Below are 27,963 nucleotides of genomic sequence, written 5' to 3' on the forward strand. Positions count from 1 at the left end.
ATTTCAGCGAGGAAGGAAGAGGGAAAGAGAGAGAGAAACATCGATGATGAGAGAGAATCATGGATCGGATGCCTCCTGCAAGTCCCCCCTGGGGATCGAGCCCGCAACCTGGGCACGTGCTCTTGACGGGAATTGAACCTGGGACCTTTCAGTTCCCAGGCCAATGCTCTATCCACTGAGCCAAACTGGCTAGGGCGAGTTCCTTCTTTTTTTAAAAAAATATATTTCTATTGATTTCAGAGAGGAAGGAAGAGGGAAAAAGAGGTAGAAACATCAATGATGAGAGACAATCATTGATTGGTTGCCTCCTGCGCGCCCCACACTGGGGACCAAGCCCACAACCCGGCCATGTGCCCTGACTGGGAATCAACCACTCAGCCATGCTGGCCAGGCAAGAGTTCCTTCTTTTTTACAACCACATATTCCATTGTGTAGATGGACCACAGCTTTTTTGTCCACTCATCTACTGATGGGCACTTGGGCTGTTTCCACATCTTGGCTACTATAAATAGTGCTGCTATGAACATAGGGGTGCATATATTCTTTCTGATTGGAGGAAATTCCATATTGTTTTCCACAGTGGTTGTATCAGTCTATATTCCTCCCAATAGTGTATAGGGTTCCTTTTTCTCCCCATCCTCACCAGCACTTGTTGTTTGTTGATTTATTGATAGTAGCCATTCTGACAGGTGTGAGGTGATACCTCACTGTAGTTTAAATTTGCATTTCTCTGATGATTAGTGACCTTGAGCCTTTTTTCATGTCTATTGGCCATCTGTATGTCTTCTTTGGAAAAGTGCCTATTCAGGTCCTTTGCCCATTTTTTAATTGGACTGTTTGTCTTCCTGGTGTTGAGTTGTATAAGTTCTTTATATATTTTTGAAATTAACCCCTTATCAGATGAATCATTGGTGAATATGTTCTCCCATAGGGTGGGTTCCCTTTTTGTTTCATTGATGGTTTCATTTGCTGTGCAGAAGCTTTTTAGTTTGATGTCGTCTCATTGTTTATTTTAGTTTGTTTGTTTCCCTTGCCCTCAGAGACACATTGGCAAAAATATTGCTCTGCGAGATGTCTGAGATTTTACTACCTATGTTTTCTTCTAGAATTTTTATGGTTTTGAGACTTACATTCAAGTCTATTATCCATTTTGCATTTATTGTTGTGTAGGGTGTAAGTTGGTGGTCTAGTTCCATGTTTCTGCATGCACCTGTCCAATTTGCCCACACCGTTTAGGGAAGAGACTGTTCTTCCCTGCTTCTTATACTGTGCTCTTCGGAAGGAAGTCACGGTATGAAGCCCACACTTAAGGAGTGGGGAGTTGTGCTCCATCTTCTTGGTGGTGGGCTATCTGCATACATGATGGATTTATTTGGAATTCTTCTGCACAGGACGTTTTGAATTTTAATCATGTGTTACCAAGATTTGAAAAATTAAGAAATAAACCTGCTCTTTGAATTGGAGAACACACACACACACACACACACACACACACACACACACACACACGCACACTGAGGTGAAAAACGATAGATAGTGTGTGGTTTCTCTCTAGAGGGTTCTGAACGCAGCCATGGGGGACTGGCATGGGTTCAAGGTTAACTTGGCCATGTCCCACCTGTGTGATCCCTAAGAAGGCACATAAATTTCTCTTGACCACTCCTTTGTTAAATGGGTGGGAACAGGGCTATTGAAACAATCCATTCGATAACACGGGCAATCAGGCTCTGTAACATGTAAAGCGGTACCAGGAGGTGAGGTGCTGTGGAAGGGCCCCGGGGTACTGGGTTTGATTGAACGGCTTCTGGGCCTCCAGGGTGGAGCTAGAGTTCTTCCCTCCCACCCACTGCTGAAGTCAGAGCACCTGGGGCCAACCCTGGCATAGGCATGGCAGACAGGGAAAGAAACTCCGCCTACGGGCTTGGACAGCTTGGTGGTTACACACCTCTGTCTAGAAGTTGGCATATGACCTTGGGCAAGTTATTTATCCTTTCTGAACCTCAAGGCTCCTATGTAGACTGGAAGCAATAATGTTACCAGGGCTGTTGTGAGAACTAAATGAAGTAACGAAGCACCCTGCGCTGCATCTGGCCTGATTAAGTCATCATTATTCTATTTAATCCTCACCACATTTGTTAGGTGAGGAAACTGAGGCTATGAAGGTTAAGGGACTTGCTTAAGGTCACCAACTGGTAAGTCGCACTTGGAGTTCAAGTCTGTGGGACTCTCAAGCCGATGTCCTTTCCTCTGCAGCACACGGCCTCTGCCCACAGCCCGTTCCCTGGTCCTCGGAGCCTCTCCTCCCACGTCCAACCGTCTCACAGGGGTGGCCACAGCCTCTTCAGGGCCAGAGAGCTAGCCTTCTGGGGCGCTCTCTCCTGGCGGGCGTGGCGTGGACTTTGGCTGGGAGGCTGACCTGGCAGTAAGGACTGGGCCTCAGGTGGACATTTTTCTCTCCACCTTGGAGAACACCCACCCCTCGGCCCCCGGCCATCTCCACGGCAGCTAGCATCCCAGGCCTGCAGTTCCGCACTTCCCCCTCTCGGCTAAGCCTTTCCTCTCTCATCCTCTCACAGCTCTTAACGGCCTTGCCGGCTCCTGGAGAGGAAAGGGCTGCTGGCTGCTCTGCCCGTGCCACCCGAAGTCAGCCTCCCTACTAAGCACCCAGCTTCTCCCCGCCCCCAGCCCAGCCCCTGAGGCTTCCCACCTGAGTTCTTGTCCGCAGAGACCAGGGAGCCGGGACAGGGCTCCCGCTGTGCAGAACACAGGCCACAGTGACGCTGCCCTGCTACAGCCCACAGACCTGGGTTTGAATCCTGGTCCTGCCTCTTATCATCCCTGCCACCAAGGACCTCTTCCCGCCTCGTGTGTAGCACCAAATGGTTATGATAAGTAATTCCCAGGGTTTTTGTGCGACCTACCACTGAGAGGCATGCGAAGCCCTGAGCGGGCCTGGCTGGGCGCCCAGCGAGCAGAGCTTTTGTTCCTGTGCTGAGAGGCAGGGCGAGGAAATGCCAAGGGGACAGCTCTCTGGAGGAGGCCAGCGGACGTGTCCTTGGAACCCCATGGCCTCCCCTGTGATTCTAGGATACTATTCGGGGGCGGGGGGGGGGGCGCCTGAAACAAAAACACATACTTGTCCCGGACAGCCTTCCAGGCCAGGTCCTGCGCCCCCAACCCCAGGCCCCTGCGGCCCACTCCCATCGCCGCAGCACTGAGGGCCGCCACCTTGTTCTCTGGGTGAGCCTGTGTCCACCCCCCACCTGGAGACAGGGGCTCCCGCAGGAGGGACCGCAGGGTGGGCTGTCCTGACACATACTGGGCTGTTAGCCAGGCGTGTGGGGACCCTGGGGAACCCTCCCCTCACTCCTGTGTGGGCAGAAACCCCGTCTGTCTCCTCACCCCTGGCTCAGTGCCCAGCCCGTGCGGGCTCCATCCATGTGTACAGAAAAGAACTGAATTCAGGCCCCACCAAGATCCAAGCCGCTCGGAGGGGCCTTTGTCGTCTCCTTCCCCCTCTCAGGGCTGCTCTGGTTCAAGGGGTGGCAGATCTCAGTTTTCCCCGGAAATCCCTGTTGGGTCAAGAGAAGGCAAGGGAGGACAGAGGACGGGTGGGGAATCATTGGCGTGTGTCCCCTTTTCCCCCAACGGGGGCATCTAGAGAGGATTCCCCCTTCTCCAGCAGTCCTACATTCCAAATGGTTGAACACATCCACGCGTCTTCCACCACCCCAACCACCAGGCCAGCCGCGCCCCTCCCCCCTCCCCCCACTCCCACCCCCACCAGCCAGGCCCTCCCTCACCCCATCTCTCAGGACCCTTCGCCTGTCAGATGCCAGCAATGCTGAGAAACCCACCTGGCCAGGGTTCATGCAGGTTTTCAGACCCGCTCTCTGCTCTCCCTTCCTCAGAGGGAATCACGCCTTTCCATGGTTAAGGAAGATACTAAATCTGAAGGGAGGACTGGAGGGTAAGGCTTGGGGTTGGGTGGACTGTGAAACTTGGACCACAGTCACACAGGCCGTGTCACATGTAGACACACGGCCAGCCAGTGTCCCCCAGGGGCCATCAGGCTCATGGCACAGAAGTACACACAGGCCCATTGGCCCGTGAACTCAGAGTCACATCCCGAGAGGCCACACACACAGCACACCTGAACCATCACACAGGTACACAAGCACAGAGACTCACTGACCAAGAAAAACATAAAGACTGGGTTCCCCCCACCACACACACACACACACACACACACACACACACACACACACACTGCCTGGGGCTCCTGGCCCAGCCCGTCCTTCTGTCCCTTCTGCTCCCCAACACTTTGCATTCCCCTGGCCATCCACTCCCCACCTCGCCTGTGTGACTCTGTCTGACCCTGTGCAGCAAGAGTTAGGGGGTTGAGGGAGGGCCAAGCCTGCCCTCAAGTCTCCCTTTAGGCCTAGGTACCTTCTTTAACTGTGAAAAGTCAGGTCCCTCTAAGGAAGCGGAGAAAGGTGAGCAGGTTGAAACCTAAACTGTTTTGTGGCTATTTACTCCAGACCAGCCTTGAATACTAACTCTGACCTCTCTCCTGCTTCCGGGCCAGTGATTTGCCTTCGGGGAATGAGGAACAGAGGCCTGTGGATGGGGCTCCTGGAGATAAGAGATTGCTGTAGGCCCTCAGTACCCGGCCCTCTGGTGCTGGGAAGGGCAGAGCCTGGGCACGGATGCTGGAGGGGTGGGAAGGGGGCAGGATTGTGGCATTTCCCCTCAAGCTGGAAACAAAGGCAGATTCCTGTGTCCAGCTCCAGCAATCTGGTCCCACCCCTCGAGTGCCTGGAGCTAGAGGAAATCCCGCTGGCCTCTGGCCTCGCCCAGCCAGCTGCCCCGCTGTCAAAGGATCTGCCTCCCAGCCAGGGCCAGTACCTGCCCTCAAGCCCTGGGAACCTCATCCTTGTCCAAATACCAAGCCCTCCCCATTGGGAATAGTTCCCGTAGCCCCTCAGACCCTATCCCCAAGCTGCAATGGATTTCCCAGCACCACCCCAGAACCTACCAGACCCCCACACCCTTACCGGCCAATTCGGGCACCCTCACCCCAGCAAACTCAGGCCCTGCTTCTCTTTAGTGGACGAAAGTCTGGGTGCCTCTAGGAACTCCTGTGCCATCCAAAATGCTCATCAGGCCCTGCAGGCATCCCACCATCCTGAGTGGGGATTGTGCGCCTCGGCTAATTGACACATGTTCCTTTTTTGCACAAAACTGCAGCTCTAGGGAAGGGGGGTCACGATGCTTACTTAGGGAAGGGTCAAGGGATACCATGTGACCCTAATAGAACAGGAACTAAAGGGGCATTATTACAAAATAACAACATAACGATAAATAATTAGGAGGAAGAGAAACTAAATGACCTAAATTATGAAGTTTTAAAGTCTATAAATAGCAGAAAGACAAATATTACATGGTATCCCTTATATATGGAGTGTAAAAAAAAAAGTCATATTCATAGAAACAGAGTTTAAAAAATGGCTGCCACCCTAGATGGTTTGGCTCAGTGGATTGAGCGTTGGCCCAAGGACTGAAGGGTCCCAGGTTCGATTCCGGTGGGCGGCATGTACCTCAGTTGCAGGTTTAATCCCCCGCCCTGGTGGGGGCGAGTGCAGAAGGCAACTAATGGATGTATCTCTCTCACATCGATGCTTCTCTCTCTCTTGTCTCTCCCCATCCCTTCCAACCCCTCTAAAAATCAATGGAAAAATATCCTCGGGTGAGGATTAACAAAACAAAACAACAACAACAACAAAAAAAAAATGGTTGCCAGGAGCTGGGGGTGGATGAATGGAGGAACTAGGGAATGTTAAAAGGGTACAAACTTTCAGCTATAAGATGAATAAGATCTCAGAATCTAATGTAAAACATGGTGACTCACTCTATTGTATAACTGAAATTAGCTTAGAGAGTAGTACTTAAATGTTCACACACACACACACACACACACACACACACACACACACACAGGCCCTGGCCGGTGTGGTTCAGTGGTCAGAGGAACAGCCCAAGGGTCTCAAGTTCAATTCCTGATAAAGAGCTCATACCTGGGTTGCAGGTTCACTCCCCAGCCCAGTTGTGTCTCTCTCCTATTGATGTTTCTCTCTCTCTCTCTCTCCCCCACCCTTCCTTCCTCCCTCCCTCCTTTCCTTCCTTTCAATCTCTCTGAAAAACAATGGGAAAAATCCTCAGGTGAGGATTAACAACAACAACATTGTATACGTATATCAAGTCATTGAGATGTATTCTTTAAATATCTTGCAATTTTATTTATCAACTAGAGGTCCAGTGCACGAAATTCGTGCATGGGGGGCGGTGTCTCTCAGCCCAGCCTGCACCTTCTCCAATCTGGGACCCTTCGAGGGATCTCCGACTGCCCGTTTAGGCCCGATCCAAGTAGTGGGCATGGCTTGTGGGTATAGCGGAGGTACAGTCAACTTGCATATGACTCTTTTATTAGATAGGATTATACTTCAACAAAGCTGAACAACATCTGGAGATGGCATCATAAACATTACTTAGGTTATCGAAGTAAATGACAGAGAAATGAATAGCTGAACCCTTGAGAAGGGGCTGGGCTCAGCAAGAGGGTCTGAGGGTGGGCACAGTTGCTTCTCATTATAAACTTGGCTGCAGCATTTCATGTACTTGTTTATTCTTACCCCGTGTTTATTAGGAATGTCTTGCATATTTTTTCAGAATGGCTGCTTCATACTTCACAGCCCACTTTGGCAGCTTTTAGTAGGGGAGGCACCATTCAGCACCCATTTCTGAGCAGGTAAGAAAATAGAGGCCCCGTCACACAGCCAAACCTCTGGTCCCCTGACTCTGGTTTCATGCTCTTTCTCCTGTCCCAGCTGAAACGCCTCCCTCCCTGAAAACAAACCGAACACCCGTGTGGGCGTTTCAGCCCGTAGAGGACCCTCCCGGATGTTTGGTTTTATTCTGAGAATCGGCAGAGGAGGCATCACCAGCCCCTTCTTACAGGTACAGGAGCTGATGTCCACACAGAGCGCCTCCAGCTCCAAGGCGGCCCTTCCCACTCCCTCTCCTCTCCCTCCTCTGGCCGGACCAGTGGGGTAGGGTTAGGGTCAGAGCCTCGAGGAGGCCTGTAGGGAGGGACATTCCAGAGGTCGCTGGACTTCAGGGAGGAGGCCGTCCTGGAGCAGCATTTCATCAGAGCCCAGGCTGCAAGCCAACCCACCCCGAGGCATTGTGTGGGTACCGCCTAATCTCAGACTCCTGCCCTGACATGCCAGCCCTTCCTCAAAAGGCTCCATCCTGAGATGAGTCATCCCAGGGCTTCGGGGTGGGCCAGGAGCCGATGCACCCCGTAGGACATCCTGGAGGAGCCGGACAGGAGCAGGAAGGTGACTAGGTGGCTCACACGATCGGGCCCCTGTCTGCCAGCCTCTTCCTAAGGGGCTGGGCTGTCCGCACCCGCCCCAAACCTTGGCGCCAGCCAAACTGAGCTGTGGTGACAGGGCCTGAAGACCGGGTGGTTTCCCCAATCTTAGAGTCAAAGAAGATCACATGAGGCTGGGAAGGATCTTTGCAACTCTCCAGTGCAAACACCTCGGTGTTCAGAGGAGGAATCTGAGGCCCAGAGAGGTTGGCCCAGGCCTGGAACCCAGGGCACCTCCTGCCCTGAGCTGCAGGAGACGGAGTGGGCCACATCCTCCTCCAGGCTAAACGGAGCTGCATCCGGCCCACAAAGCGGGGGCTCTCCCCGCTGTGCTGAAGAGATGGAACATGGACTTCACAGGTACCGGCCTCCCTTTCTCCCCTAGAGGAGACGCAGTTCCTCCTCCTCGGGGACCCTGTTCATGTCTCTCACATCTGAAACATCCCTAGGTTGTCTGATCTAAGTCTCCTACTCTGCAATTTAAGGGAGGCCAAGCCCAGCTCACCCTCTGCTCATTTCCTCCCTTGCCTTTTCTTCCTACTCATCCTCGTGCAGAACCGACTGCGTAATTCGTGGGGCCCAGCACAAAATGAAAGTGCCGAGCCCTTTGTTCAAACATTACTAAGAATTTCAAGATGGCAGCAGCAGAGCATTAAGTGGACTGTGGCGCCCTGCATCGACAGAGGGGGGAACCCGTGGAGTTGGCCCTGCCCTGGTGGCAAAAGCAATACGTAAACTCAACACTCATCGCTGGCCCTGAAAAACCAAGTTGCTCATTCCTCTGCCTTCATGCCAGCTCCAGGGCACCTGCCTTCCGTAGGTGAGAATCAGCTGGAGGTTTCACCCACACACCCTTCCCAGGAGCAGGCCTGTGCTCCACACTGCTGGGAAATCCTTCCGAATATCTAAATTTAAATCTCAGTCCTTGAGGCCTGTTTCCTCTTGTTCTGTCCTCGCTGATTATGGGGAACAGCTGGTCCTTCTGTGTAATTAATTCTTGTAGACTTGGACACAGTCTGCAATTCCTTTTCCCTTTCCTCACTGGGCTTGGTCCCCACTGCTTTCTCCAACGCGGTCCCTCCTCCCGTCCCTCCTCGGGCGCCTGCCCCAGCCTCTCTGCTGTGCTGTGAAGCATGAGTTTCACAAGAAGCTCCAGGGAGCAGAGTCAGCGTCCAGAGGACTCAGTGCCTGGGGGCAGGGGGGTGGGGTGTGTAGACTCCAGCACTGACGAACAGCCCATCCCCCACCCGGCCCTGTCTTCCTCCTCCAAAAGCGCTCTACTTTTATCTATTTCATGAACCGTTTCCAGATAAAGTCGCCCACCCCCACTGACTCACATTGGCGGCTCTCAGCTCTGGTCCACGGTGATGTTTCTGTTCTCAGGGTGTGTCTCAGAACGAACGCTCCCCTTGGGAAAGCCCGACTTCCTCGTCCCAGGACAGAGATCCGTGGGCTGGGGCTGGGGCTGGGAGAGGTTTGTCAGAAGCCACCGCAGGGCAGGGGAGAGAGTGGGCATGAAAGGCGGCCACGCGGCCACACTCTCATGTCTCCAGCTAATAGAGTGCCAAGTGGCCGCTATAATCTGAAAGAGCAGACACTGTAATCCTATAGTACTTCCTATTGGCTCCAGGACACTGGTCTGTCCTGACACTGAAATTTGGGTGTGCCTTGGTTCTGGAATTCACAGGCTCCTGTTGTGAAGCAGCTGGGCAGGGGGGGGGGGGGGGGGGGGTGGCGGCGGGTTGCAGCAAAGGAAGTGAGGTCAGTCAACAATGGATGCCTTTAGCTATTGTCTCCCCCAGCCTCTATTCCTGTCAAAGGGTGGGGGTCCCTTGCCCATCTTACAGAACCTCCATATTAAAGCAAGACACCTTAGAGGGCTGCTCTTGTTTTAAATCTTTATTTTTGAGAGTATTACAGATGTCCCCCCATTGCCCTCCTCCACTCAGTTCCCACCCCACCACAGGCCTTCACCACACTATTGTCTATGTCCATGGATTATGCATATCTATATATATAAAACCCTGATATGCAAATAGACCAAACAGTGGAACAACCGAACAACTGGTCGCTATGATGTGCGCTGACCACCAGGGGGCACCTTCAGAACATGGCGAGCGTTGGCCGTGGCAGGATGGTGGAGCAGGTGAGCAAAGTTGCCAGACCAAGGCAGGGTGCCGGTTGCTGTCATCAGGGTGAGCCTCTGGTGGTTACTGAAAATTCTTTGCTCCCACGAACCATGGTCCTGCCTGGCGCACGCACCCGTTGCCAGTGCCAGAGCTGCCGCTTACACCTGCTGCCGGTGCTCAGCACTGGCCCCAATCGCTCGGCACTGTCAGCGGGTACAAGTGGTGGCTGCCGGCCTCGATCGCCTCTCAGAGCTTCTCCACCTCCCCCTGCTTCTGAGGGGCGATCGGGGCCAGCAGCTGCCTCTCGCACCCACTGCCAGCAATGGCTCCGCTCGCACCCGCTGCTGACTGGTCATTCTGACATTAGGTCGATTTGCATATTATGCTTTTATTATATAGGACTAGGGCCCAGTGCACGAATTCGTGCACCTTGAAAGGAACTGTGGGCCACAAGGCTGGTCCTGATCACTCAGCACCATCAGTGGGTGCGAGTGGCGGCTGCCAGCCCTGATCGCCCCTGAAGGCGTCTCCACCTGCCCCTGCTCCTTAGGGGTGATTGGGGCAGCAGCTGTTGCTCACACCCGATGGCACCGGCCCTGCTTGTACCCACTGCTGGTGCTGGCCCCCATCGTTCCACACCATCAGTGGGTTCAAGCGGGGCCGGGGCCGTCAGCGCATGGGAGCAGTGGCAGCGGAAGCAGGGCTGCTGGCAGAGAGGGGACTGGGGGCCGTGGTGGGAGGGGCCAGGCAGGAGCATGGAGGATGGGCCGAGACCCGCCCCTGTGCCCACCGCAGCCTCGTGGCCCACAGTTCCTTTCAAGGTGCACGAATTCGTGCACTGGGCCCCTAGTCCTATATAATAAAAGTGTAATATGCAAATCGACCTAATGTCAGAATGACCAGTCAGTGGGAGGTGGGGCTGGCGAGCAGGTGGCACCAGGCCAGCGGGCAGAGGGACTGGATGGCGATTGAGGGGTGGTGGCGACCAGTGGCAGTGGAGGGGTGATTGGTGGGGGGGCTGGGGGGAACAGGGCTAGCCACTTGCCAGCTGGCGCCAGCCCCTGATCAGCCTGCCTGGTTGCCTCCCGCAGAGGGCTCATCAGTTGGACATCCCCTGAGGGCTCCATGACTGCAAGAGGGTGCAGTGAGGGACCCCCTCCCCCCCACCACCAGTGCACGAATTTTCATGTACCAGGCCTCTAGACTATATAATAAAAGCCCAGCGACCCTTAAGGCAGAAGACCAGAATGACCAGTCACTATGACACTCACTGACCACCAGGGGGCAGATGCTCAATGCAGGAGCTGCCCCCTGATGGTCAGTGCACTCCCACAGCTGGAGCGCGCTCAGCCAAAAGCCGGGCTCAATGCTGGCGAGCGCAGCAGTGGTGCCGGGAGCCTCTCCTGCCTTGGGGGCAGTGCTAAGGATCGAGGGGTCCCAGATTGTGAGAGGGATGTCCGACTGCCGGATATTCCCCAAGGGGTCCTGGATTGTGAGAGAGGGCAGGCCGGGCTGAGGGGAACCCACCCCCCTCACGAATTTCATGCATCGGGCCTCTAGTGTGCATATAAATTCTTTGGTTATTCTCTGCCCAACCTTCCACCCCCTTCCCTCTGAGATCCATTAATTTGTGCCATGCTTCCATGCCTCTGGACCTATTTTGTTTGGTGGTTTATTTTGTTCATTAGATTCCACATATAAGTGAGATCATGTGATACTTGTCTTTCTCTGACTGGCTTACTTCACTTAGCATGATACTCTCTGGTCCCTCCATGTTGTCTCAAAGGGTAAAAGATCCTTTCTTTTTTAAAAAAAATATATATATATTATTGATTTTTTACAGAGAGGAAGGGAGAAGGATAGAGAGTTAGAAACATCGATGAGAGAGAAACATCGATCAGCTGCCTCCTGCACACCCCCCACCGGGGATGTGCCCGCAACCAAGGTACATGCCCTTGATCGGAATCGAACCTAGGACCCTTGAGTCTGCAGGCTGATGCTCTATACACTGAGCCAAACCGGTTAGGGCAAGATCCTTCTTTTTTACAGCTGCATAGTATTCCATTGTGTAAATGTACCACAGCTGTTTTAATCCACTTATCTACTGGGCACTTGGGCTGTTTCCAGATCTTAGCTATTGTAAATTGTGCTGCTTTGAACACAGGGGTATATATATTCTTTCTGATTGGTGTTTCCGTATGCTTAGGATGTATCCTCCACTGGGTCAGTTTGATTTTTAATTTTTTGAGGAAATTCCATACTGTTTTCCGTAGTGGCTGCACCAGTCTGCATTCCCACCAGCACAGAGGTCTCCTCTTGCTTCTGATGTCCCATGTCTTTCTCCTTGGCTGAGACCAGCCTCCTCGGCCTTTCCATTTATTAATGTAGCTAAACACTTCCATTGAAGGCCTGCCCTGGGTCAGACTCAGCCAGTCCTATGAGGCTGTTTATGGTGTCCACCGAACAGGTGGGGGCTGAGGCACGGGAGGTGTCTGTTGTCTGAGCTTCTGTAACTCGTTGGATTCCCGGACTTCAGAGTCTTGGTGGGGAACCGGGAGGCTAGGAACACACCAGCTTTCGGGGTGTTTGTTTCTCCCCGGGGAGAAGCCATTCCGCTCCCTGCAAAGCCTGGCCCCCCTCGTCCAGCAGTGTGCAGCGGAGGCTCTGGTCCCCGGGGCTAACGCTCCCTTTGGTGGGTGAGGGGCTGCCCCACAGGGAGCCGCACAGTTTCCAGCCTCTCCCTCCATCCGGAGACCCGGAGGCCCGGAGGCCCGCGGAGGCCAGAGGCGCCTTGGCCACGGGCTGCGCGCCGCCAGCTGGAGGGGTTCAGGCTGTCCTCGCCGCCCGCCGTCTGGGCCGCTCTCCCCGCGCTGAGCAGAGGCTGCGGAAGACGGGAGGGGACGGCAGGGGCGAAGGGGACAGAGGGAGGAGGCAGAGGGATTTGGACGGGTGGGGACTCCCCGAGGGCGGAGGGGAGGGGGCCCAATCTTCGTACCGTTAGCCCGCGCTTTGCCCTTGGACGGGGCTGAAGGTGGGGAAGGACAGGTAACTTCTCGCCGTCCTTCGCCCGGTGACCCCTTCCATCCCGAGATGCCAGGTCACCCCTCGCGGCTCCGAGCGGCCGGGGGCGCCCCCCCCCACCCCTACCCCCCACTGCCCCCGCGTCAGACGGTGCCTCCCCTGGAGCTCCAGCCCCTTTGGCTCCGGGCCGGACCCCGGGCGACCCCTGCAGCCGAGTCCAAGGCCCGCCCCCTCGGGGAGGCGGATGTGGGAGGCTCGGGGCGGGGGCGCGGCCGAGATCCTGGGACTGGGGGGGTGGGGGGCCGGGGGCGGCTGGGGGGCTGCCCCCGGGTCTGGGAGCCGCGCGGGGGCGGGCCGGGCCTGCGGCCCCGGGAGCGAGCTGGGCAATAGGAAACGGTTTATGAGGAGGGAGTGGTGGGGCCGCGGCCAAGCAGGAAGACGCTGGAATAAGAACCATTTCTGCTCCGGCCCCTTTCCCAGTCCCGGGAGGCCGCCGCGCCGGCCGCGCCGAGCGAGCCCCTCCCGGCCCACGGCCCAGCCTCGTCGGGGCGGCGCCCAGACCCCGGCCCGCCGTCCAGGGCTCGCGGGGCCGCCGCCCCCGCCCCCGCCCCGCCAGCGCCCCGCCGCCCGGGCGGGCCCCCAGGTGAGCAGAGGTCCGCGGGCGGGGCCGGGTGGGGGACGGCCTGAGCCTCCCGAGGGCCCTTCCTGAGGGCAGAGCCCCTGGGGGAGGTCGCCGCAGGGTCCGCCCGGCTCATCTGGGGCACAGCACCCCTCCGCTCCCGCGGGGCCCACACCCCACCTGAGCCCGGGCGGGGCTGCACTGGACCCCGACGGGGACTCCGACCCGGCTCCCTGCCAGGCCCGGGCGTCTCTGCCCTCCTCCTGTAGCCCACGTTCGAGGGCCGGCGGACTCCCGCCCCGCTTCACCACGGAGAACGGGTCACGTGTCCCTGCTGGCAGCGGGCTGGCCGGGGAGAGAGGGTCCACGTCAGACGCCTTGAGCAGCCCAGCCCTGGCAGCTCCTGCTCGGGGATCTGACGCTGTCACTGCAGCCCCCAGCCTCACCTCTAACCCCGGTGGTCAGGCCACCCCCTGCCCTGGCCCTCCTCCAGGCGCAGGCCGGAGGGAGGCAGGCTCCCTGCAGGAGGCAGCCCCAGGTTCCCAGTCCGCCCTGGAGGCCCCTGCTGTTGGAACCGCCCCCGCCTTTTCTTCTTCGAGGTCAGGGCCAAGGTGGACAGGAGCTCTCACCCCCTCTGTGTTTATGGGCAGCTTCTGGCTGCATCAGGTCTGTCCTCTCTAACCCCTCCCTGCCCTTCCATCTCATTGGGTGGTTAAAGGTAACTGCTGTCTATTGAGTACTTACTGTGCAGACAGGTATTTCTCATGTAATCCTCGCCACAACACAGCAGAGGGGTTACCATACCCATCCTACAGAGGAAGCGCACATTCAGACTGCAGTGGCTTGTCCGAAGCTCCAGGGATGGTGTAAGTGGATGGCTGGGCTTTGCTAACATGTGTTAAGTGCCTGCTATGTACCACTTAGTACTCTGCTAACTGATTTTACTACATGATACCTATGAAACGAGCACTATTCTTCTTCTCATTTCACGCAGGGAAGCCTAAACCTCAGAAAGTTTAAGTACCGATATATACATATATACATATTATATATATGGTATATATACCAGAAAAGCAGAGTTACCATATTTTCCGGCGTATAAGATGACTTTTTAACCCAGGAAAATCTTACACGCCCAGTTGTCTTATACGCCAGAAAATACGGTAACTTGTTCCAAATCTCATAGCTCTACGTGGCCAAGACAGGATTTGAATTCAAGTTTACATGAGCCAGAGCCAGATCCTGACCTCTGTGCTCCTCGGCACAGGCGTGGTGCTGTATCGCACGGCTGTTGGGGGTTCATGAAGTGATGCAGAGAAAGTGCTTTGTGTCTGGTAAGGGGCAGCCCGGTCGGGGCAGCCTGGTGGGGGCAGCTCAGTCCGGCCTCCCCTGTTTGGGTCAGACCTGCGGATGGGCAGAGTGAGGCGCTTCTTTGCTGTGCTGAGCCACTGCTGCTGGCCGGAGCAGGTTTCATCAACCCCTCAGGTGTGATGGGGAGCAGAGCTTGACAGCCACCTTCCCAGCACCCCCTACTCTGGTTCTCCCACCTGTGACTAAGCCTACAGCTAACATGGTTTCTGTCTCCACATCTAAACAAACCCACACCGGGCACCTGCTGATGACAGCAGTGGACAATCTGTTCATGTTGGTGAGACCCACTCACTCTTTTTCCTCCTTGGTGGGGCTCACCCAACACCAAACAATTGGAGGAATAAAGTGACCAAGGAAGGATTTATGATCAGTAATTTATGTCAATCAAGGCAACAAATTTAACATCCCCGAGCCTCAGTTTCCCCATTGGGTTGTTGTGTGGATTAAATGAGGTCAACCGTTAAAGTTCAGTACATAGCACATAAGTCATACTCAGAGAAGGTTAACTCTTATTACTAAGGACTTCACAGTGGTAAGTTAATGTTTGATATTAGTTTAGCATTTGTGATTTCTGGCCAATAACAGTGATGATTGTGCAGCAGGAGATCTTTCATGCAGTTTTGCTTAGAAATGAAAGGATACCGCCAGTGCCCAGGAGTCCATTTGTGCTAGAGTCAGGTTGCAGGAAGAATCACATGGAGTCAGCTCTGAGTTTGGACTGGTCTGCACCCTCCTGTACTTAACCTTACACCGGGCACAGTTAGAAACTGGACAGTCACAATGTTACTCCCCCACGTTCCCGGATGAGACCAGCGTTGGGTCTCCCTGTACCGTTCCTGGGCCTGGGAGGCTTGAGGTGGATTGGATGTCAGGAGCAAAGCCTGGACCCGCCCTCCCTCCACAGTGTTTCCAAAACCTTGACTTCCATGTTTAGCCTTGTGTTTCCTTCTTCTCCCATAAAGGGGGAGGTCCCTGGATGGGAGTGAGAGTCCTGTCCTCTGCACCCCACACCCACTCACCAGCAGGTCCTATGAAATGAAAGCATGGAGACTGAGTCTCATGTGGTGTAGGGCATTATGGTACCCACTGATTCGAATTACCCGGGGAACTTTTTTTTTTAAAATATATTTTATTGATTTTTTACAGAGAGAAGGGAGAGGGATAGAGAGTTAGAAACATCGATGCAAGAGAAACATCGATCAGCTGCCTCCTGCACACCCCCTACTGGGGATGTGCCCGCAACCAAGGTACATGCCCTTGACCGGAATCGAACCTGGGACCCTTCAGTCTGCAGGCCGACGCTCTATCCACTGAGCCAGTTCGGTTAGGGCCCGGGGAACTTTTTTTAAGATGCATGTTTCTTGCCCTGATGGGGTGGCTCAGTTGGTTGGAGCATCATCCCGTACACCAAAAAGGTTGTGAGTTTGATTTCCGGTCAGGGCACATACCTAGGTTGCATACGTGGTTGGGGTGCATATGGTAGGCAGCCGATCAATGCTTCTCTCCCCCCCCCCCCCCTCCCTAATAAATAAAAACATATCCTCGGGTGAGGATTAAAAAAAAAAAAAAAGCATGTTTCTTGCTGATCCCAGATTCTGACCAAATCAGATTCTGGAGTGGGGGTGAGACCAAAGAATGTACATTGCTAACCAAGCCCTTCAGGTGATTCTGATAAGTCTACTAAAGTAGGTGAGAGGGTGCACTGGGGCATGGTCAGAAAAGTGGAGTATGGGTAAAGGCTCCTAGGAGGATGCCAGATTTATCCTCATTGTTTTCCACTTTTTCCTTCCTGCCCCGTACCCTTTCCTTAGCTGCTTTCTGGGCAAGCAAAGGCTACTGCCGAGGATGGCTTCCTGCCTGGACCCCAGCGGACAAATTCAGCTTGTCTGGGGCTCCCGCTCAGCCTCCAGTCCCACCGCAGAGTGCCTGCTGGAGTCCTCACTGCCTGCCAGGAGGGGCCAGAGGCAGGAGGTCAGGCAGAGGCTGGGGACACAGCTGCGGCAGCCCAGGGCTCCATTTCCTTCCCCAGCTCTGGGCCTCTGGGGCAGAGGAAGCCCAGGCAGGAAGGCAGAGCTGCCACCAGCAGAGAGGCATACAAAGCTCCCCCCACCCCAGCCATCCTGCCCCAGAGCCTTAGCATCTTGTATCTTCATCTGGCACCATTCTTAGGCCATGGCCTTCTGAGCCCCTGTGGCCACAGTCAGCCTCACCCGGTCAGAAGACACTCCTGCCCCTCGTGTTAGTTGCCCCTATCTGGGGACCCAGTCCACAGGCAAACCCCTGCTTATTTGCCACCGTTCAGAAAGTGCTTCTTACTGTCTGACCCCAGTCCTTCTTGCTGCAGCCCCGGCCCTTATCTGCGTGTTCTAAACCTGTGAGAAATGAAGAAGAGGGTAGCTGTGAAGCACTAGTTGGTGTGGGACCAGGTTTGGGGAGTGTCATAGACCAGAATTACTCCCCTTGACACTCTCCATCCAACTTCTGGAAAAGGTCAACCTTAGCCACGGAAGGTCAAACATTCAGTGTCTAAGTGTGTTTCACTTCCCTCCCCACATCACTGGCCCTGCCCCCACCCTTTCCCAGGACAGCAAGGAAAGAGAAGGGGGCCAGGGATGGCGCAGAGAGGGCCTCTGATACTCTGGCTGCAGGAGGTTCCTTTCGCCTAGTGAGCTGGCACTGTGGGAGCTGTGTGTGGTTGCTACAGCCCTGAGGGCTCGGACACGGGCTGCCGCCCAGATTGGGAGACAGAGAGGAAAGAGCACTGGACTGGGAGTCTGCACACCTGGGGTGTGCTCCTGGTACCACCACTGAATCCTCTCTGGACCTGGACAAGTCTCTCCCCCTGTCTGAGCCTTAATCCTGTCATCTCTAACCTAGAGCTGGGCTCTGTGAGTCACTAGGTGTCCCCTGGGATTCGGTCACAGGGGTGTTCCAGCGGCTTCTCCAGGCCCTGTGCTGCTCCAGCCTGCCCCGGGAGTGTGTCCTGACCTCCATGCTGTGCGTGACTCCTGCCTGTTCTATCCAGACCCCAATCTAAACAATCTTGATTCCTGTTCCCAGCTTGGCGGGACCCTGAATGGCAGGAAGTGAAGACAGGAGCCTGTTTATGTTTGAGGCAGCCAGGGCTGGGAGGGGGGGGGCACGCTGGGAAATGGGTGGGCGGGGGGGAGGCTAGAAGGGGATGGGCAAGAGGCAGAGGATAGAAGGGGGTGCTGCTGAAGAGATGGTCCTTCCCCCCCGCCCCGAGCCCTCTGTGCCCTCCAGTTGTGGCTCAGCAGCAGGGTTGCGGGGCTGGGAATCTCCCCCAAGCTCTCTGTCACTTAAACATGGCTCCCCACCCTTTACCCCTAACAGGATGGTTTCCATGGGGAAGTGAACCAGGACTTCCCCTGCAGGCCCCACCCCAAAGCCAGGCGCAGTGGAGTCAGGAGGAGGCCTGCCTGCCCCCCCAAAACACTCCCAGTGATTTCCTCTGGGTGGGAGGGACCCACGGTCAGTGGCTGAAAACACCGAGGGGATCACATTTCACAGATCTTACTGCACCCCCTCTCCTGCTCCTCTCTCCAGGACCATGAGCTTGGACCCCCCCAGGAGATGCCTTCTGATGCTACTGATGGCTTTGAACCTGACCCAGGGTGAGTCCTGTAGGGAACAGGGGCCTGAATGGAGAAAGGGGCTCAGCTCTTGCTGGGGGTGTTTGAGGAGCTAGGGAGAAGGGACTTTGGAGCTTGGCTGGAGGGCAGGAGACAGGCTACCCCAACCCCCTTTTGCTCTATCTAGGGGGTACAGAGAGTGGGGATGTGGGCAGAGGGGGCCTGAAAGAGTCCTCAGGGTGGGGCTGGGGGCCAGGGCTGGGCCTGGAACTGGGGAGGAGGCCTTGGGGCCAGGGAAGGGCTGGAGGCCTGCTTCTCACAGTCTCAGCTGCCCCCTGGGGGGAAGGATAATCTGAGGGTGGAACTAAGGGACCACGGCCTCAAGGGGTTTGTCTGAAAGGTCAGAGGGGAGAGAGCAGTGGGTGTTGGGCTCAGCCTGGGGAACTGGGCTCAGGGTGACTGAGCTTCTGCTGTGTCTCCCAGGCGACCCCGTGAAGCCCTCTCGGGGGCCGCTGCTGACCTGCACGTGTAAGGGCCCACGATGCACGGCATCTACCTGCCAGGGGACCTGGTGCACTGTAGTGCTGGTGCGGGAGGAGGGCAGGCACCCCCAGGAACATCGGGGCTGTGCGAACACGCACCCAGAACTCTGCTGGGCACGCCCCACTGACGTCGTCAACCACTACTGCTGCTACAGCTCCCTCTGCAACCACAACGTGTCCCTGGAGCTGGAGGGTATGTCTGCTTCCTCCGCACCACCTACCGGGCCTCTCAGACCCTGCCCTCTCGCCCTGCTTTCCTCTCAGGCCTGCCAGGAGGGTGGGGAGGCAGGACCCTGGGACCTAACGGCAGCGGCAAGGTGTGGTAGGGGAAATGTCCCGATGGCAGCCGGGCCTCAGTATCCTCTCTCTGGCAGCCAACCCAACCCCGGAGCAGCCGCAGGTAGATAGCCAGCTGCCTCTGATCCTGGGCCCTGTGCTGGCCTTGCTGGTCCTGGGGGTCCTGTGTGCCCTGGGCCTGTGGCATGTCCGGCGGAGGCAGGAGAAACATCAGCACCTGCACAGCGAGCTGGGCGAATCCAGACTCATCCTGAAGGCTTCCGAGCAGGGGGACAGCATGTTGGCGGTATGAGCATGGGGAACATGGGACACAGGGTCGGGGGGAGGAATAAGCAGAAGCCACAGAATCAGAGGGGTGCAGAGTGACAGGTAGCCAGGAAAGGCACAGTCACAGACACTCAGATGCCAGTGGGTGGGGAGCTGGGGGAGCGAGGAGCATGCAGCCACAGCAGCAGGAGCCAGGTGGGGAGAGGGGAGGGGGCTGGGTGCGGGACAGCTCTCAGTGGCCTCTTTGTACCTTCAGGACTTCCTGGACAGTGACTGCACAACAGGCAGTGGCTCGGGGCTCCCCTTCCTGGTGCAGAGGACGGTGGCCCGGCAGGTCGCCCTGGTGGAGTGTGTGGGTGAGCAGTGGGGGAGCCTGGGGGGTGGGGACCAAGGGCTCCCATGAGCTTGGAGGGAGGGGTAAGAGTGCTCTTGGCCTCCGGAGTCACAGACGGGGCCAGGTCTGGCTCAGAATGGGAATTCTGCTGGGCATGGAGTGGGTGGAGACCGGGCAGGGCTAGATCCTTCTGCAGAAGCCAGTAGGGAACAAGAGGCAGGTGGGGGTGGCCTGCGAGCGGGGTGTGGGTCTGCATAAGTGTCAGGGGCTTGTGTGACCTTCTCTCCCCTCCGCCCCCCTGCCATTGGATCAGGAAAGGGCCGCTATGGCGAGGTGTGGCGAGGCCTGTGGCACGGTGAGAGTGTGGCGGTCAAGATATTCTCCTCGAGGGATGAACAGTCCTGGTTCCGGGAGACTGAGATCTACAACACAGTGTTGCTCCGACATGACAACATCCTAGGCAAGCTGGGTGAGGGTGGGGTGGGGGTGGGGTGGGGTGGGGATGGGGGAACGAGGCCAGGCCCCGGCTTTCATCCCCTGCACTCAAGGCTGGAGTCCCCAGCCTATGGCCACCTAACCCTGAAGGACTCCCAGCCCGGCCTCAGCCCCCACCACCCTCTGACTCCGGCTTCCTCTCCGCCCTAAGCCAGAGCAGCCTCCGCCCCAGCCCCTGCTTGCCCTGACTCAGTCCGTCCTGTGCCTTAGTCCAGCCCTGACCCTGGCCAGTCCAGACCCCCTCCTCTCTAAACCCTTGGCTGAGCCACCTGACCCTCTGCCCATAGGCTTTATAGCCTCAGACATGACTTCCCGCAACTCGAGCACGCAGCTGTGGCTCATCACGCACTACCACGAGCACGGTTCGCTCTACGACTTCCTGCAGAGGCAGACGCTGGAGCCCCGCCTGGCCCTGAGGCTGGCCGTGTCCGCGGCCTGCGGCCTGGCGCACCTGCACGTGGAGATCTTCGGCACTCAGGGCAAACCGGCCATCGCCCACCGCGACCTCAAGAGCCGCAACGTGCTGGTCAAGAGCAACCTGCAGTGTTGCATCGCAGACCTGGGTGAGCGGCGGGGCGGAGTAAGGTGGGCCTTTCCAAGGGGCGGGGCGGGGCAGGGGAGGGGCGGCCCCTTTGCGGGCGGGCGCGGTCCCATGTCCACTGGGCTCCACCTTTGCCTAGGACCTAGGTGTCTGTGTGCGTGCCCTGGCGATTCTGATTGGCGCTTTAAAACTTAAAGAGATGTTTGCTGTCTCATTTCCCCTCCGCAAGAGCCCCACCGTTTGCCTAACGCTCTTTTTAAGCTTAAACTCCTTCCACTACCCCACCCCGGGCTCCAGGAGTGGGGAGAGAGGAGCATGAAGCCAGGAACTTGGGTTATCCTCTGGGCTTCCCTGACTACATCGCTCCTGCTCATGGGGCCTTGGGGTCCTGCTCTGTGAAATGGGCGTCACAATGCACGCCTTGCCCACTCCCATCCCGCTGGGTCCTTGGGCACCCAGAGAGCGCTACACAGTCAACAGAAGGGAGCCAGTGTTCTCCCGGCCCGCCTCAGAGCCGGTCTGCATCTGCCTGCAACCCCACCTTGCCCCCTGCACCGCAGCCTCTGGGGCCACCCTGTCTGTGGGCTGGGGTGAGCCGCAGAAGTGACAGCCCTGCTACCCGCAGGCCTGGCTGTGATGCACTCGCAGGGCAGCGATTACCTGGACATCGGCAACAACCCGCGAGTGGGCACCAAGCGGTACATGGCCCCCGAGGTGCTGGATGAGCAGATCCGCACCGACTGCTTCGAGTCCTACAAGTGGACGGACATCTGGGCCTTTGGCCTGGTGCTGTGGGAGATCACCCGCCGGACCATCGTCAATGGTGAGGGCCCACCCTGCACAGGGGGAGGAGGGGGCAGGGGCACGTGGGTAGACAGGCAGGAGATGGGGGCTTGTGGCCGCACTGCCTGTATTCCGTTCATTGCTACTCGCCAGCTGGTTCAGCTGAGCAACCTTTTAAGGTTCATCTGAGTCTGCGAGTCTGTGATTCTGGCTGTGAAATCTTGGGTAAGTGATAATAACAGGAATATTAATAGCAGCTAACATTTATTGAGCTTAAATATGTGCCAGATGCCATGTGATATACATGTATTGTCTTATTTAATCATCCTCTGTTGGCAGGAAGCTGGTATCGCTTCAGTAGTTAAGAGCGTGGGTTGGGAATCAGGCTGCCTAGGTTCAATTCCTGATTTTGCCACGGACCACGGGCATGTTACTTCACCTCTCGGTGCTCAGTTTCCTCATTTGTAAAGTGAGAATAAAAATAGTTTCTAATGGTTGAGATAATCCAAATAAAATATTTAGGACAGATCCGGAGCTCAGTAAATACTAGTAGCAATTATTGTTGTCATAATGAATCCCTGACACAGTATCACCCCCATTTTACAGATGAGGGGACTGAGACCCAGAATTACAGCTGGTTAGATGCAGCACCAGGATCTGAAACCCGGCTCTCTGACTCCAGGGCGAGTGTTGTTTATCACTGTGCTGCTTAAACCTCCCTGGTCCTTGGTTTCCTTGACCACAAAACATGCGAGATGCAATAGTGCCTGCACTGCCTGCTGATTGCTTCCTCATGTTCCTGTGGGTGCCACAGGGGAGCAGGCAGAGGGACCTCAGCCCTGTGGCCAGTGCCTTCCCAGTCCTGGGGTGCAGGGATGAGGGCTGGTGTCTGGACTGGGCCGAGAGGCTTGTCAGGCTCTGCGGAGGCTGCCCACAGAGTGGGGCTGCCAGGAGTCCTGACAGTTTGGAGACAGACAACCTCAGGATATGACTGGAGCTCTGTTCCTTGGGGAGAGGGACATTCTCATTTCCCGAGCATCTGTGAGGGGCCAGCTCCATGCCGGGCTTCGTTTGCTCTCAGCAGTCATCGGATGGGTGGAGGCTGAGGTCTAACCAGTCCCTCTGGGAGGCTCAGGGGCTCAGGTTCCTGCCCCTTCAGGCCTGAGCTTTTAGAGTCAGCTCTAGGGGCCGGTGTCAGGGAAGGGGGCACCTTGACGGAGCCGCGGCCCCTTGGACCAGGCTGCGGCGGGAAAGGAAGGCTGGACCAGCCAGGGCCGAGGGCAGGCTGACTGCAGGCTCCTGGGCGGAGGGAAGCCCTGTCAGCCCCACACAGATTCGTGGCGCATTATAAACACTGTAATCTGGTGTCAGCCCCGGCACTGATTAAAGGCCCATTAGACACGCTCAGGCCTCTGTGCAGCACTGATTAGGGCGCGAGCGGCTCGGGGGCCGGCCTGGACGCCCGCCACGGGGAGAACAGCTGGCGCAGGCTCTCCGGGCCGGGGCTGTGGCTGTGTGGCCCCGTCCATGGCCGGCCTGGGAAGCAGGGTGGGGCACGGGGCACTTTTTCCGGGCCTGGCCTCTCCTGCCTGGGCCGTCTGCAGCTCCACAGGCATCGTGTTCAGAAAGCCCCTGCTAAGGACTGTGCACTTGGTATAAGGAGGTGCTGCTGGCTGAGGGGGTGCCGTCCCTGAGAGGGGTGGGTGTTCTTTGGACTTGGGTAGAAATTCCTTTCTTTTAAGAGAGACGTTTTCTCCCCCTTCTCCTGCATCCACATCCTCACCCAACAGTCAACCAGCTACCCTCCCTTTAGGGTAGCATGGAGGTCAAGAGCATGGCCTTTGGTTGGATTTTCTGGGCTTAAATCCTAACTCTCACTTATTACCTATGCATTTAGATAAGCTCCTTAATTTCCTTAATTAAGACCACTCTGGCCTTAATTTCATTGCGTATAGAGGGGGGCTCACATAACATTGCTTCCTTCCTAGTGTTATTGTGAGGATTTAATGCAATGCAGTTAGGACAGTAAACATTGGAATTATGGGCATCTGTGATCATTGGGACCTGGGAGCGGAGCCCGGGCCTGGGTAGGAAGCAGCTATGGAAAGGCTGGAACAAGATCTGGCCTAGGGATCCAATGAGATGAGTTGAAGGCTTGGCTCTGCCATTACTAGCTGTGTAACCTTGGCCTCAACTTCTCTGAGCATTAGTTTCTTCATCTGTAAGACACAGGTAATAATAGTACCCACCGCATAAGATCATTGTAAAGACAGGATAATGCATATAAAGTATTTATAGCACAATGCCTGGCACATGGTAAGTGCAAAATAAATGGTAGTAGTAATTATTATTTATAAATATATTTATAACTAGAGGCCCAGTGCATGAAAATTCATGCACTGGAGGGGGCGCGGTCCCTCAGCCCGGCCTGCCCCCTCTCACAGTCCGGGAGCCCTCAGGGGCAGGAGGTGACCCAGCGATCAGGGGAAGGCGACGCCCCATCACACCTCTGCTGCTGCCACTGCTGGCAGCTCAAGCCTTGGCCGGCCCTGGTTACCTGAGCCTGGTTACCTGGGCAGCCACCATCCGAGGCTTGCCTGCGCCTCGGGCCAGCCCTGGGCTGCTGGGGGGCTAAGGGGACTGGGCGCCGCCATCTTGTGGCTGTGGGCGCTGCCATCTTTGAGGGTGGGGCCGTCAATTAGCATGTTCCCCCCTTATTGGCTGTGGGCGCTGCCATCTTTGAGGGCGGGGCCGTCAATTAGCATGTTCCCTCCTTATTGGCTGTGGGTGCTGCCATCTTTGAGGGCGGGGCCGTCAATTAGCATGTTCCCCCCTTATTGGCTGTGGGCGCTGCCATCTTTGAGGGCGGGGCAGTCAATTAGATATTCCCTCCTTATTAGATAGGATATTATAGTGTCCCTCTAAAGGGTACCATGGTCAGACAACTGGTATCTTGGCCCCTGGACAGAGGTGGGCAAGGCTCTCCTCTAGGTAGTATTGGCCTTCTTGGGGTCCCGAGTGACTGCCCTGTCTCCCCTCTCCCCCGATTCCCAGGCATTGTGGAGGACTATAAGCCACCCTTCTATGACGTGGTGCCCAATGATCCCAGCTTTGAGGACATGAAGAAGGTGGTGTGTGTTGACCAGCAGACCCCCACCATCCACAACAGGCTGGCTGCAGACCCGGTGAGGCCCCTGTGGAGCTGGGATGGCACGGGGTGGTGGCTTACAGCTGGAATTTCTGAGCCCAGGAACTTGTGTCTGAGGCCTTGGCTTCCCCCAGATAGATTCTAGGGGGCAGATTCCAGGGTCCTCCCTGGCCACACCCTCCCATATCTCTGTCCTGTGGACCCCACAGGGACTCTAGTTATTCTGGGATTTTCAGAACCCTTCACCTTGCTGGGAAAATCAGAGGTTCTCTGCTGCATTTCTTACTATACAGTTTTTGTTGTTTGTTTGTTTTTACCTTTGCTCAAAATACTTCACATACTTTTGTAATACACATACTCACACGTATATAAACATATATAGGCACGCACATGCTTCTACTTAAATATACACTCACAGATACATACACATGCAAGTATGTGCCAGAATGCTGACCCTGTGAAGACAAAGAGCATGTCTCCTTTGTAACCCTTATGTCCCCATTACCTATGACAGTGCCTGGCCCACAGTTGGTGCTCAATTAATGTTTATTAAAAGAATGAATAAACGTATACACATACATACATGTATGTATACATAGACACATGTACATTTTTACACATCATACATATCCACAAAAAGCCACACATGCATTCAGATGTACACACACATACAATCCCTCTTAAGAACCAGCTTGAGGTGGTTAACCCTTTGCACTCGCTTGCTTTTTTCTCGATTCCTTTATTCTACTCGGGATTTAATTTTTTAAATACCCCAGATTTTACAAAGCGCGGCAGTAGAATAAAAAACTGGAATTTCTTTTCATACAAACTTATTTATTTGGATTCTTTTATATTTCAAATTATTGATACATTCAAAGAGTAATTTTAATCTCGACATCCGAGTGCAAAAGGTTAAATCTGAGCTTCCTGGGATGGGTTCCTCCCTGGACATGTGCATGTTGGGGGCAGTGCTCACCACCCATTCTTCCAGTGTTCACCAGCCAGGGTTGGTGGGGGCTGGGAGACACAGCCCTCAGCATTGGGGTCTGATTGGGGGTGCGGGAGCCCGAGACTTACATATCTCCCCCTTCTTGGGGGGTGGGGGAAGGTGCTCCACAGACCCTACTCCCCAAGGGGGACTGAGCGCTCCTGAAGATCTGAGTTACATCTCTGTCCTGCCTGCCTCTCTCCATCCTCATCCCATTCTTCCTCTTTGATTTTTCATTTTACCCTTTTTGTCTCTGCCTGGATCCCTCCATCCTCCCCCCACCCCCTAACCTTACTGCTCCTGTCTTTCCTCCCGCCTCCTTCTCAATACTCTCATCTCCCCTCTTCTCGTCCTTTGTCTCCTGCTAGTGTCTCCCCATGACTGGGCCCTTCTCCTCGCCTCCTCCTTCCCATCTTCCCTGACCCATGTCTCTGCTTCTCTCCCTCCCCCAGGTCCTCTCCGGTGTGGTTCAGATGATTCGGGAGTGCTGGTATCCCAACCCCTCCGCCCGCCTCACTGCGCTGCGGATCAAGAAGACACTACAGAAACTCAGCAACAGCTTCGAGAAGCCCAAAGTGATTGACTAGCCACAGGCTGACACCTACTCCCCTCAGCCTGCAGTGTGTGTGTGGGGGGGGGGGGGGGGGGCAGTGAATGGTGGTCTATCTGGGTGGAGGTAGTGTGTGTGTGCTGGAGAGGGGGTGCCCCTCTAGGGGCAGCTGTGCCTGCCCAGCTCTGCCCCCAGCCCATCCAGCCCAAAATACAGCTGGGCTGAAACCCGATCTCCCCACTGTCTGGCCTGCTCAGAGCAGCAGGCTCCCTGACGCCTGGCTCTGTCCCCACCACCATGCCCTGGGCGCACTCCCTACCACCCAGGACAGAGTGCAAAGGAGGCCCCAGTGCCAGGATGGCCAAGCCAGGGAATCCCAGTCTCTTGGGCTGAGAGCCTGGGCCTGCACTTTACCCCCTGCCCTCGGTCAACCCCACTGCCTACCAGAGCTGCCACGTGGCACAGGGCCCCGTCCAGCCTTCAGTAGACACCCTGCCCTGCCAGGCCCTCGCCTCTGGCCAAGCCCCAGACACCCAGGACCCATGAGTTTGTATCTCAGCTCCATGATGCCTCGGGCCTCTGTCTCCTGGACAAGACCCCTGCTAGCTGCCGACCAGCTGCCTGAGAGAGCTGGGGCCTATCCTGGGCCCCTCCTCTCCCCCCAGCCTAGCTGACTTATTGGGGCATTAAAACCAAGGAGCCCTGCTGTGGGTGTGGCAGGGTCAGAGGCCATGGGAGAAGTGGCAGGTCAGATGGGTGAGGCCCAGGACTTTCAGAATAACTGAGAGGACACTGAGGCCAAGCATGGCTGGGAAGGGCTCCGCTGGGAGTCGGAGACCCAGGCTCTGGTCCTGGATGCTTGCTGAGTGACAGGAATGAGCCTTCACTGCCCCAGCACCTGTTTCTTCATGTGCATATTGAAAGAGTTGGTCCTGATGGCCTCTGAGGTTGTTCAGCTCTAATTTTCTTCTCAATGCCATCCTGTTCAAACTCAGTTCCTAGTGCCTTCTACTTATGCCCCAGCCCGTGGCTATTTGCCCCAAGATGGGGCTTTGAACATAAGCTTATCTGAGGCCAGGAGTGTCTAAGATGCCTCCTAGTCTAATTCTCCAGGCTCCAGTTCCTGCCAATGGCCATCCTTGGGCTCAGATAGTCCCTGGCCTTTTGGCAGACAAGCCAGCCTTCGCCCCCTCTGTGGCTTTGCCTTCTCTACCCAGAGCTGAGAGGGGTGAGGCTGGCTTCGGGCAGGGCCTCCAAGGCTCAGGAGAAACCTGACTCCAGCCAGTCAGCCTCTAGCACCCAGGTTCCTGCTCCCCACTGCCCCTTGGCCCAGGCCCACACCCCGGGCCACGCCCCAGAAAGTGTGTGCCTAGAAAGAACCTGATGGTTGTAGAGAAACACAGGGAAACTTTGGTGTTTGGAGGTCAAAGGTGTGTGTCTATGCGCTGAGGAGGTTACCCTAGGCAGGTGGATGGTCTGGGGGGCTGTGGGGGTGGGGGTGGGGCTCATGCTAGGGACAAGGACAGCCCCAAACGTGGGAAGACCTGAGCTCACAGCCCCCAGCCCTTGGGGCAGGGGGAGAGAAACCCTCCGTTCCTACCGGAGGGGAAGAAAACAGCCCTGCCGTAAATGACCCAGCGCAACCCCCCAGGCCAGCGCCTCCCACCATCACCCAGGGCACTTTCCCAGGCCTGCTCCCAGCATTGTGCAAGGTCCTGGAGGAGAACCAGGAAGTGAAACTGAGAGAAAACAGAAAGCTAGATGGACCTGCGGGGTTCCCGGATCATCACGGGGCAGCTTGCTTCACGTCTCCTCATCACTGGAGCCCACCCCGCCCAGGAATCAGTCCT

At 56.1% G+C, this 27,963-nt stretch overlaps 1 protein-coding gene across 4 annotated transcripts; it reads left to right on the forward strand.

The window, feature by feature from the left end:
- The first annotated feature begins 7,169 nt into the window (after positions 1-7,169).
- ACVRL1 (activin A receptor like type 1) lies at positions 7,170-27,054 on the forward strand. 4 transcript variants are annotated; one of them, XM_079773618.1, is made up of 10 exons: positions 7,170-7,795; positions 18,143-18,210; positions 18,652-18,903; positions 19,085-19,293; positions 19,531-19,630; positions 19,922-20,068; positions 20,391-20,666; positions 21,270-21,467; positions 24,482-24,612; positions 26,016-27,054. In XM_079773618.1, the coding sequence occupies exons 1-10, from the start codon at positions 7,776-7,778 to the stop codon at positions 26,148-26,150; spliced, it is 1,536 nt and encodes a 511-aa protein (XP_079629744.1). In that variant the 5' UTR covers positions 7,170-7,775; the 3' UTR covers positions 26,151-27,054. The 4 variants fall into 4 exon arrangements, with proteins under 4 accessions (XP_079629744.1, XP_079629747.1, XP_079629746.1 ...); XM_079773621.1 differs by lacking the exon at positions 7,170-7,795 and adding an exon at positions 8,013-8,255; XM_079773620.1 differs by lacking the exon at positions 7,170-7,795 and adding an exon at positions 13,072-13,228.
- The last annotated feature ends 909 nt before the right edge of the window (positions 27,055-27,963 follow it).

The sequence above is a fragment of the Cnephaeus nilssonii genome (assembly GCF_951640355.1).
Source record: "Cnephaeus nilssonii genome assembly, chromosome: 6".
Lineage (NCBI taxonomy): Eukaryota > Metazoa > Chordata > Mammalia > Chiroptera > Vespertilionidae > Cnephaeus > Cnephaeus nilssonii.

Excerpts from the sequence above, each read along its gene's own strand:
- ACVRL1 (XM_079773618.1), top strand. The coding sequence starts at position 7,776 with ATGGAACATGGACTTCACAG. Across the intron at positions 18,904-19,084 it reads CGTGTCCCTGGAGCTGGAGG|CCAACCCAACCCCGGAGCAG; the intron begins GTATGTCTGCTT and ends TCTCTCTGGCAG. Across the intron at positions 19,631-19,921 it reads CGCCCTGGTGGAGTGTGTGG|GAAAGGGCCGCTATGGCGAG; the intron begins GTGAGCAGTGGG and ends CCATTGGATCAG.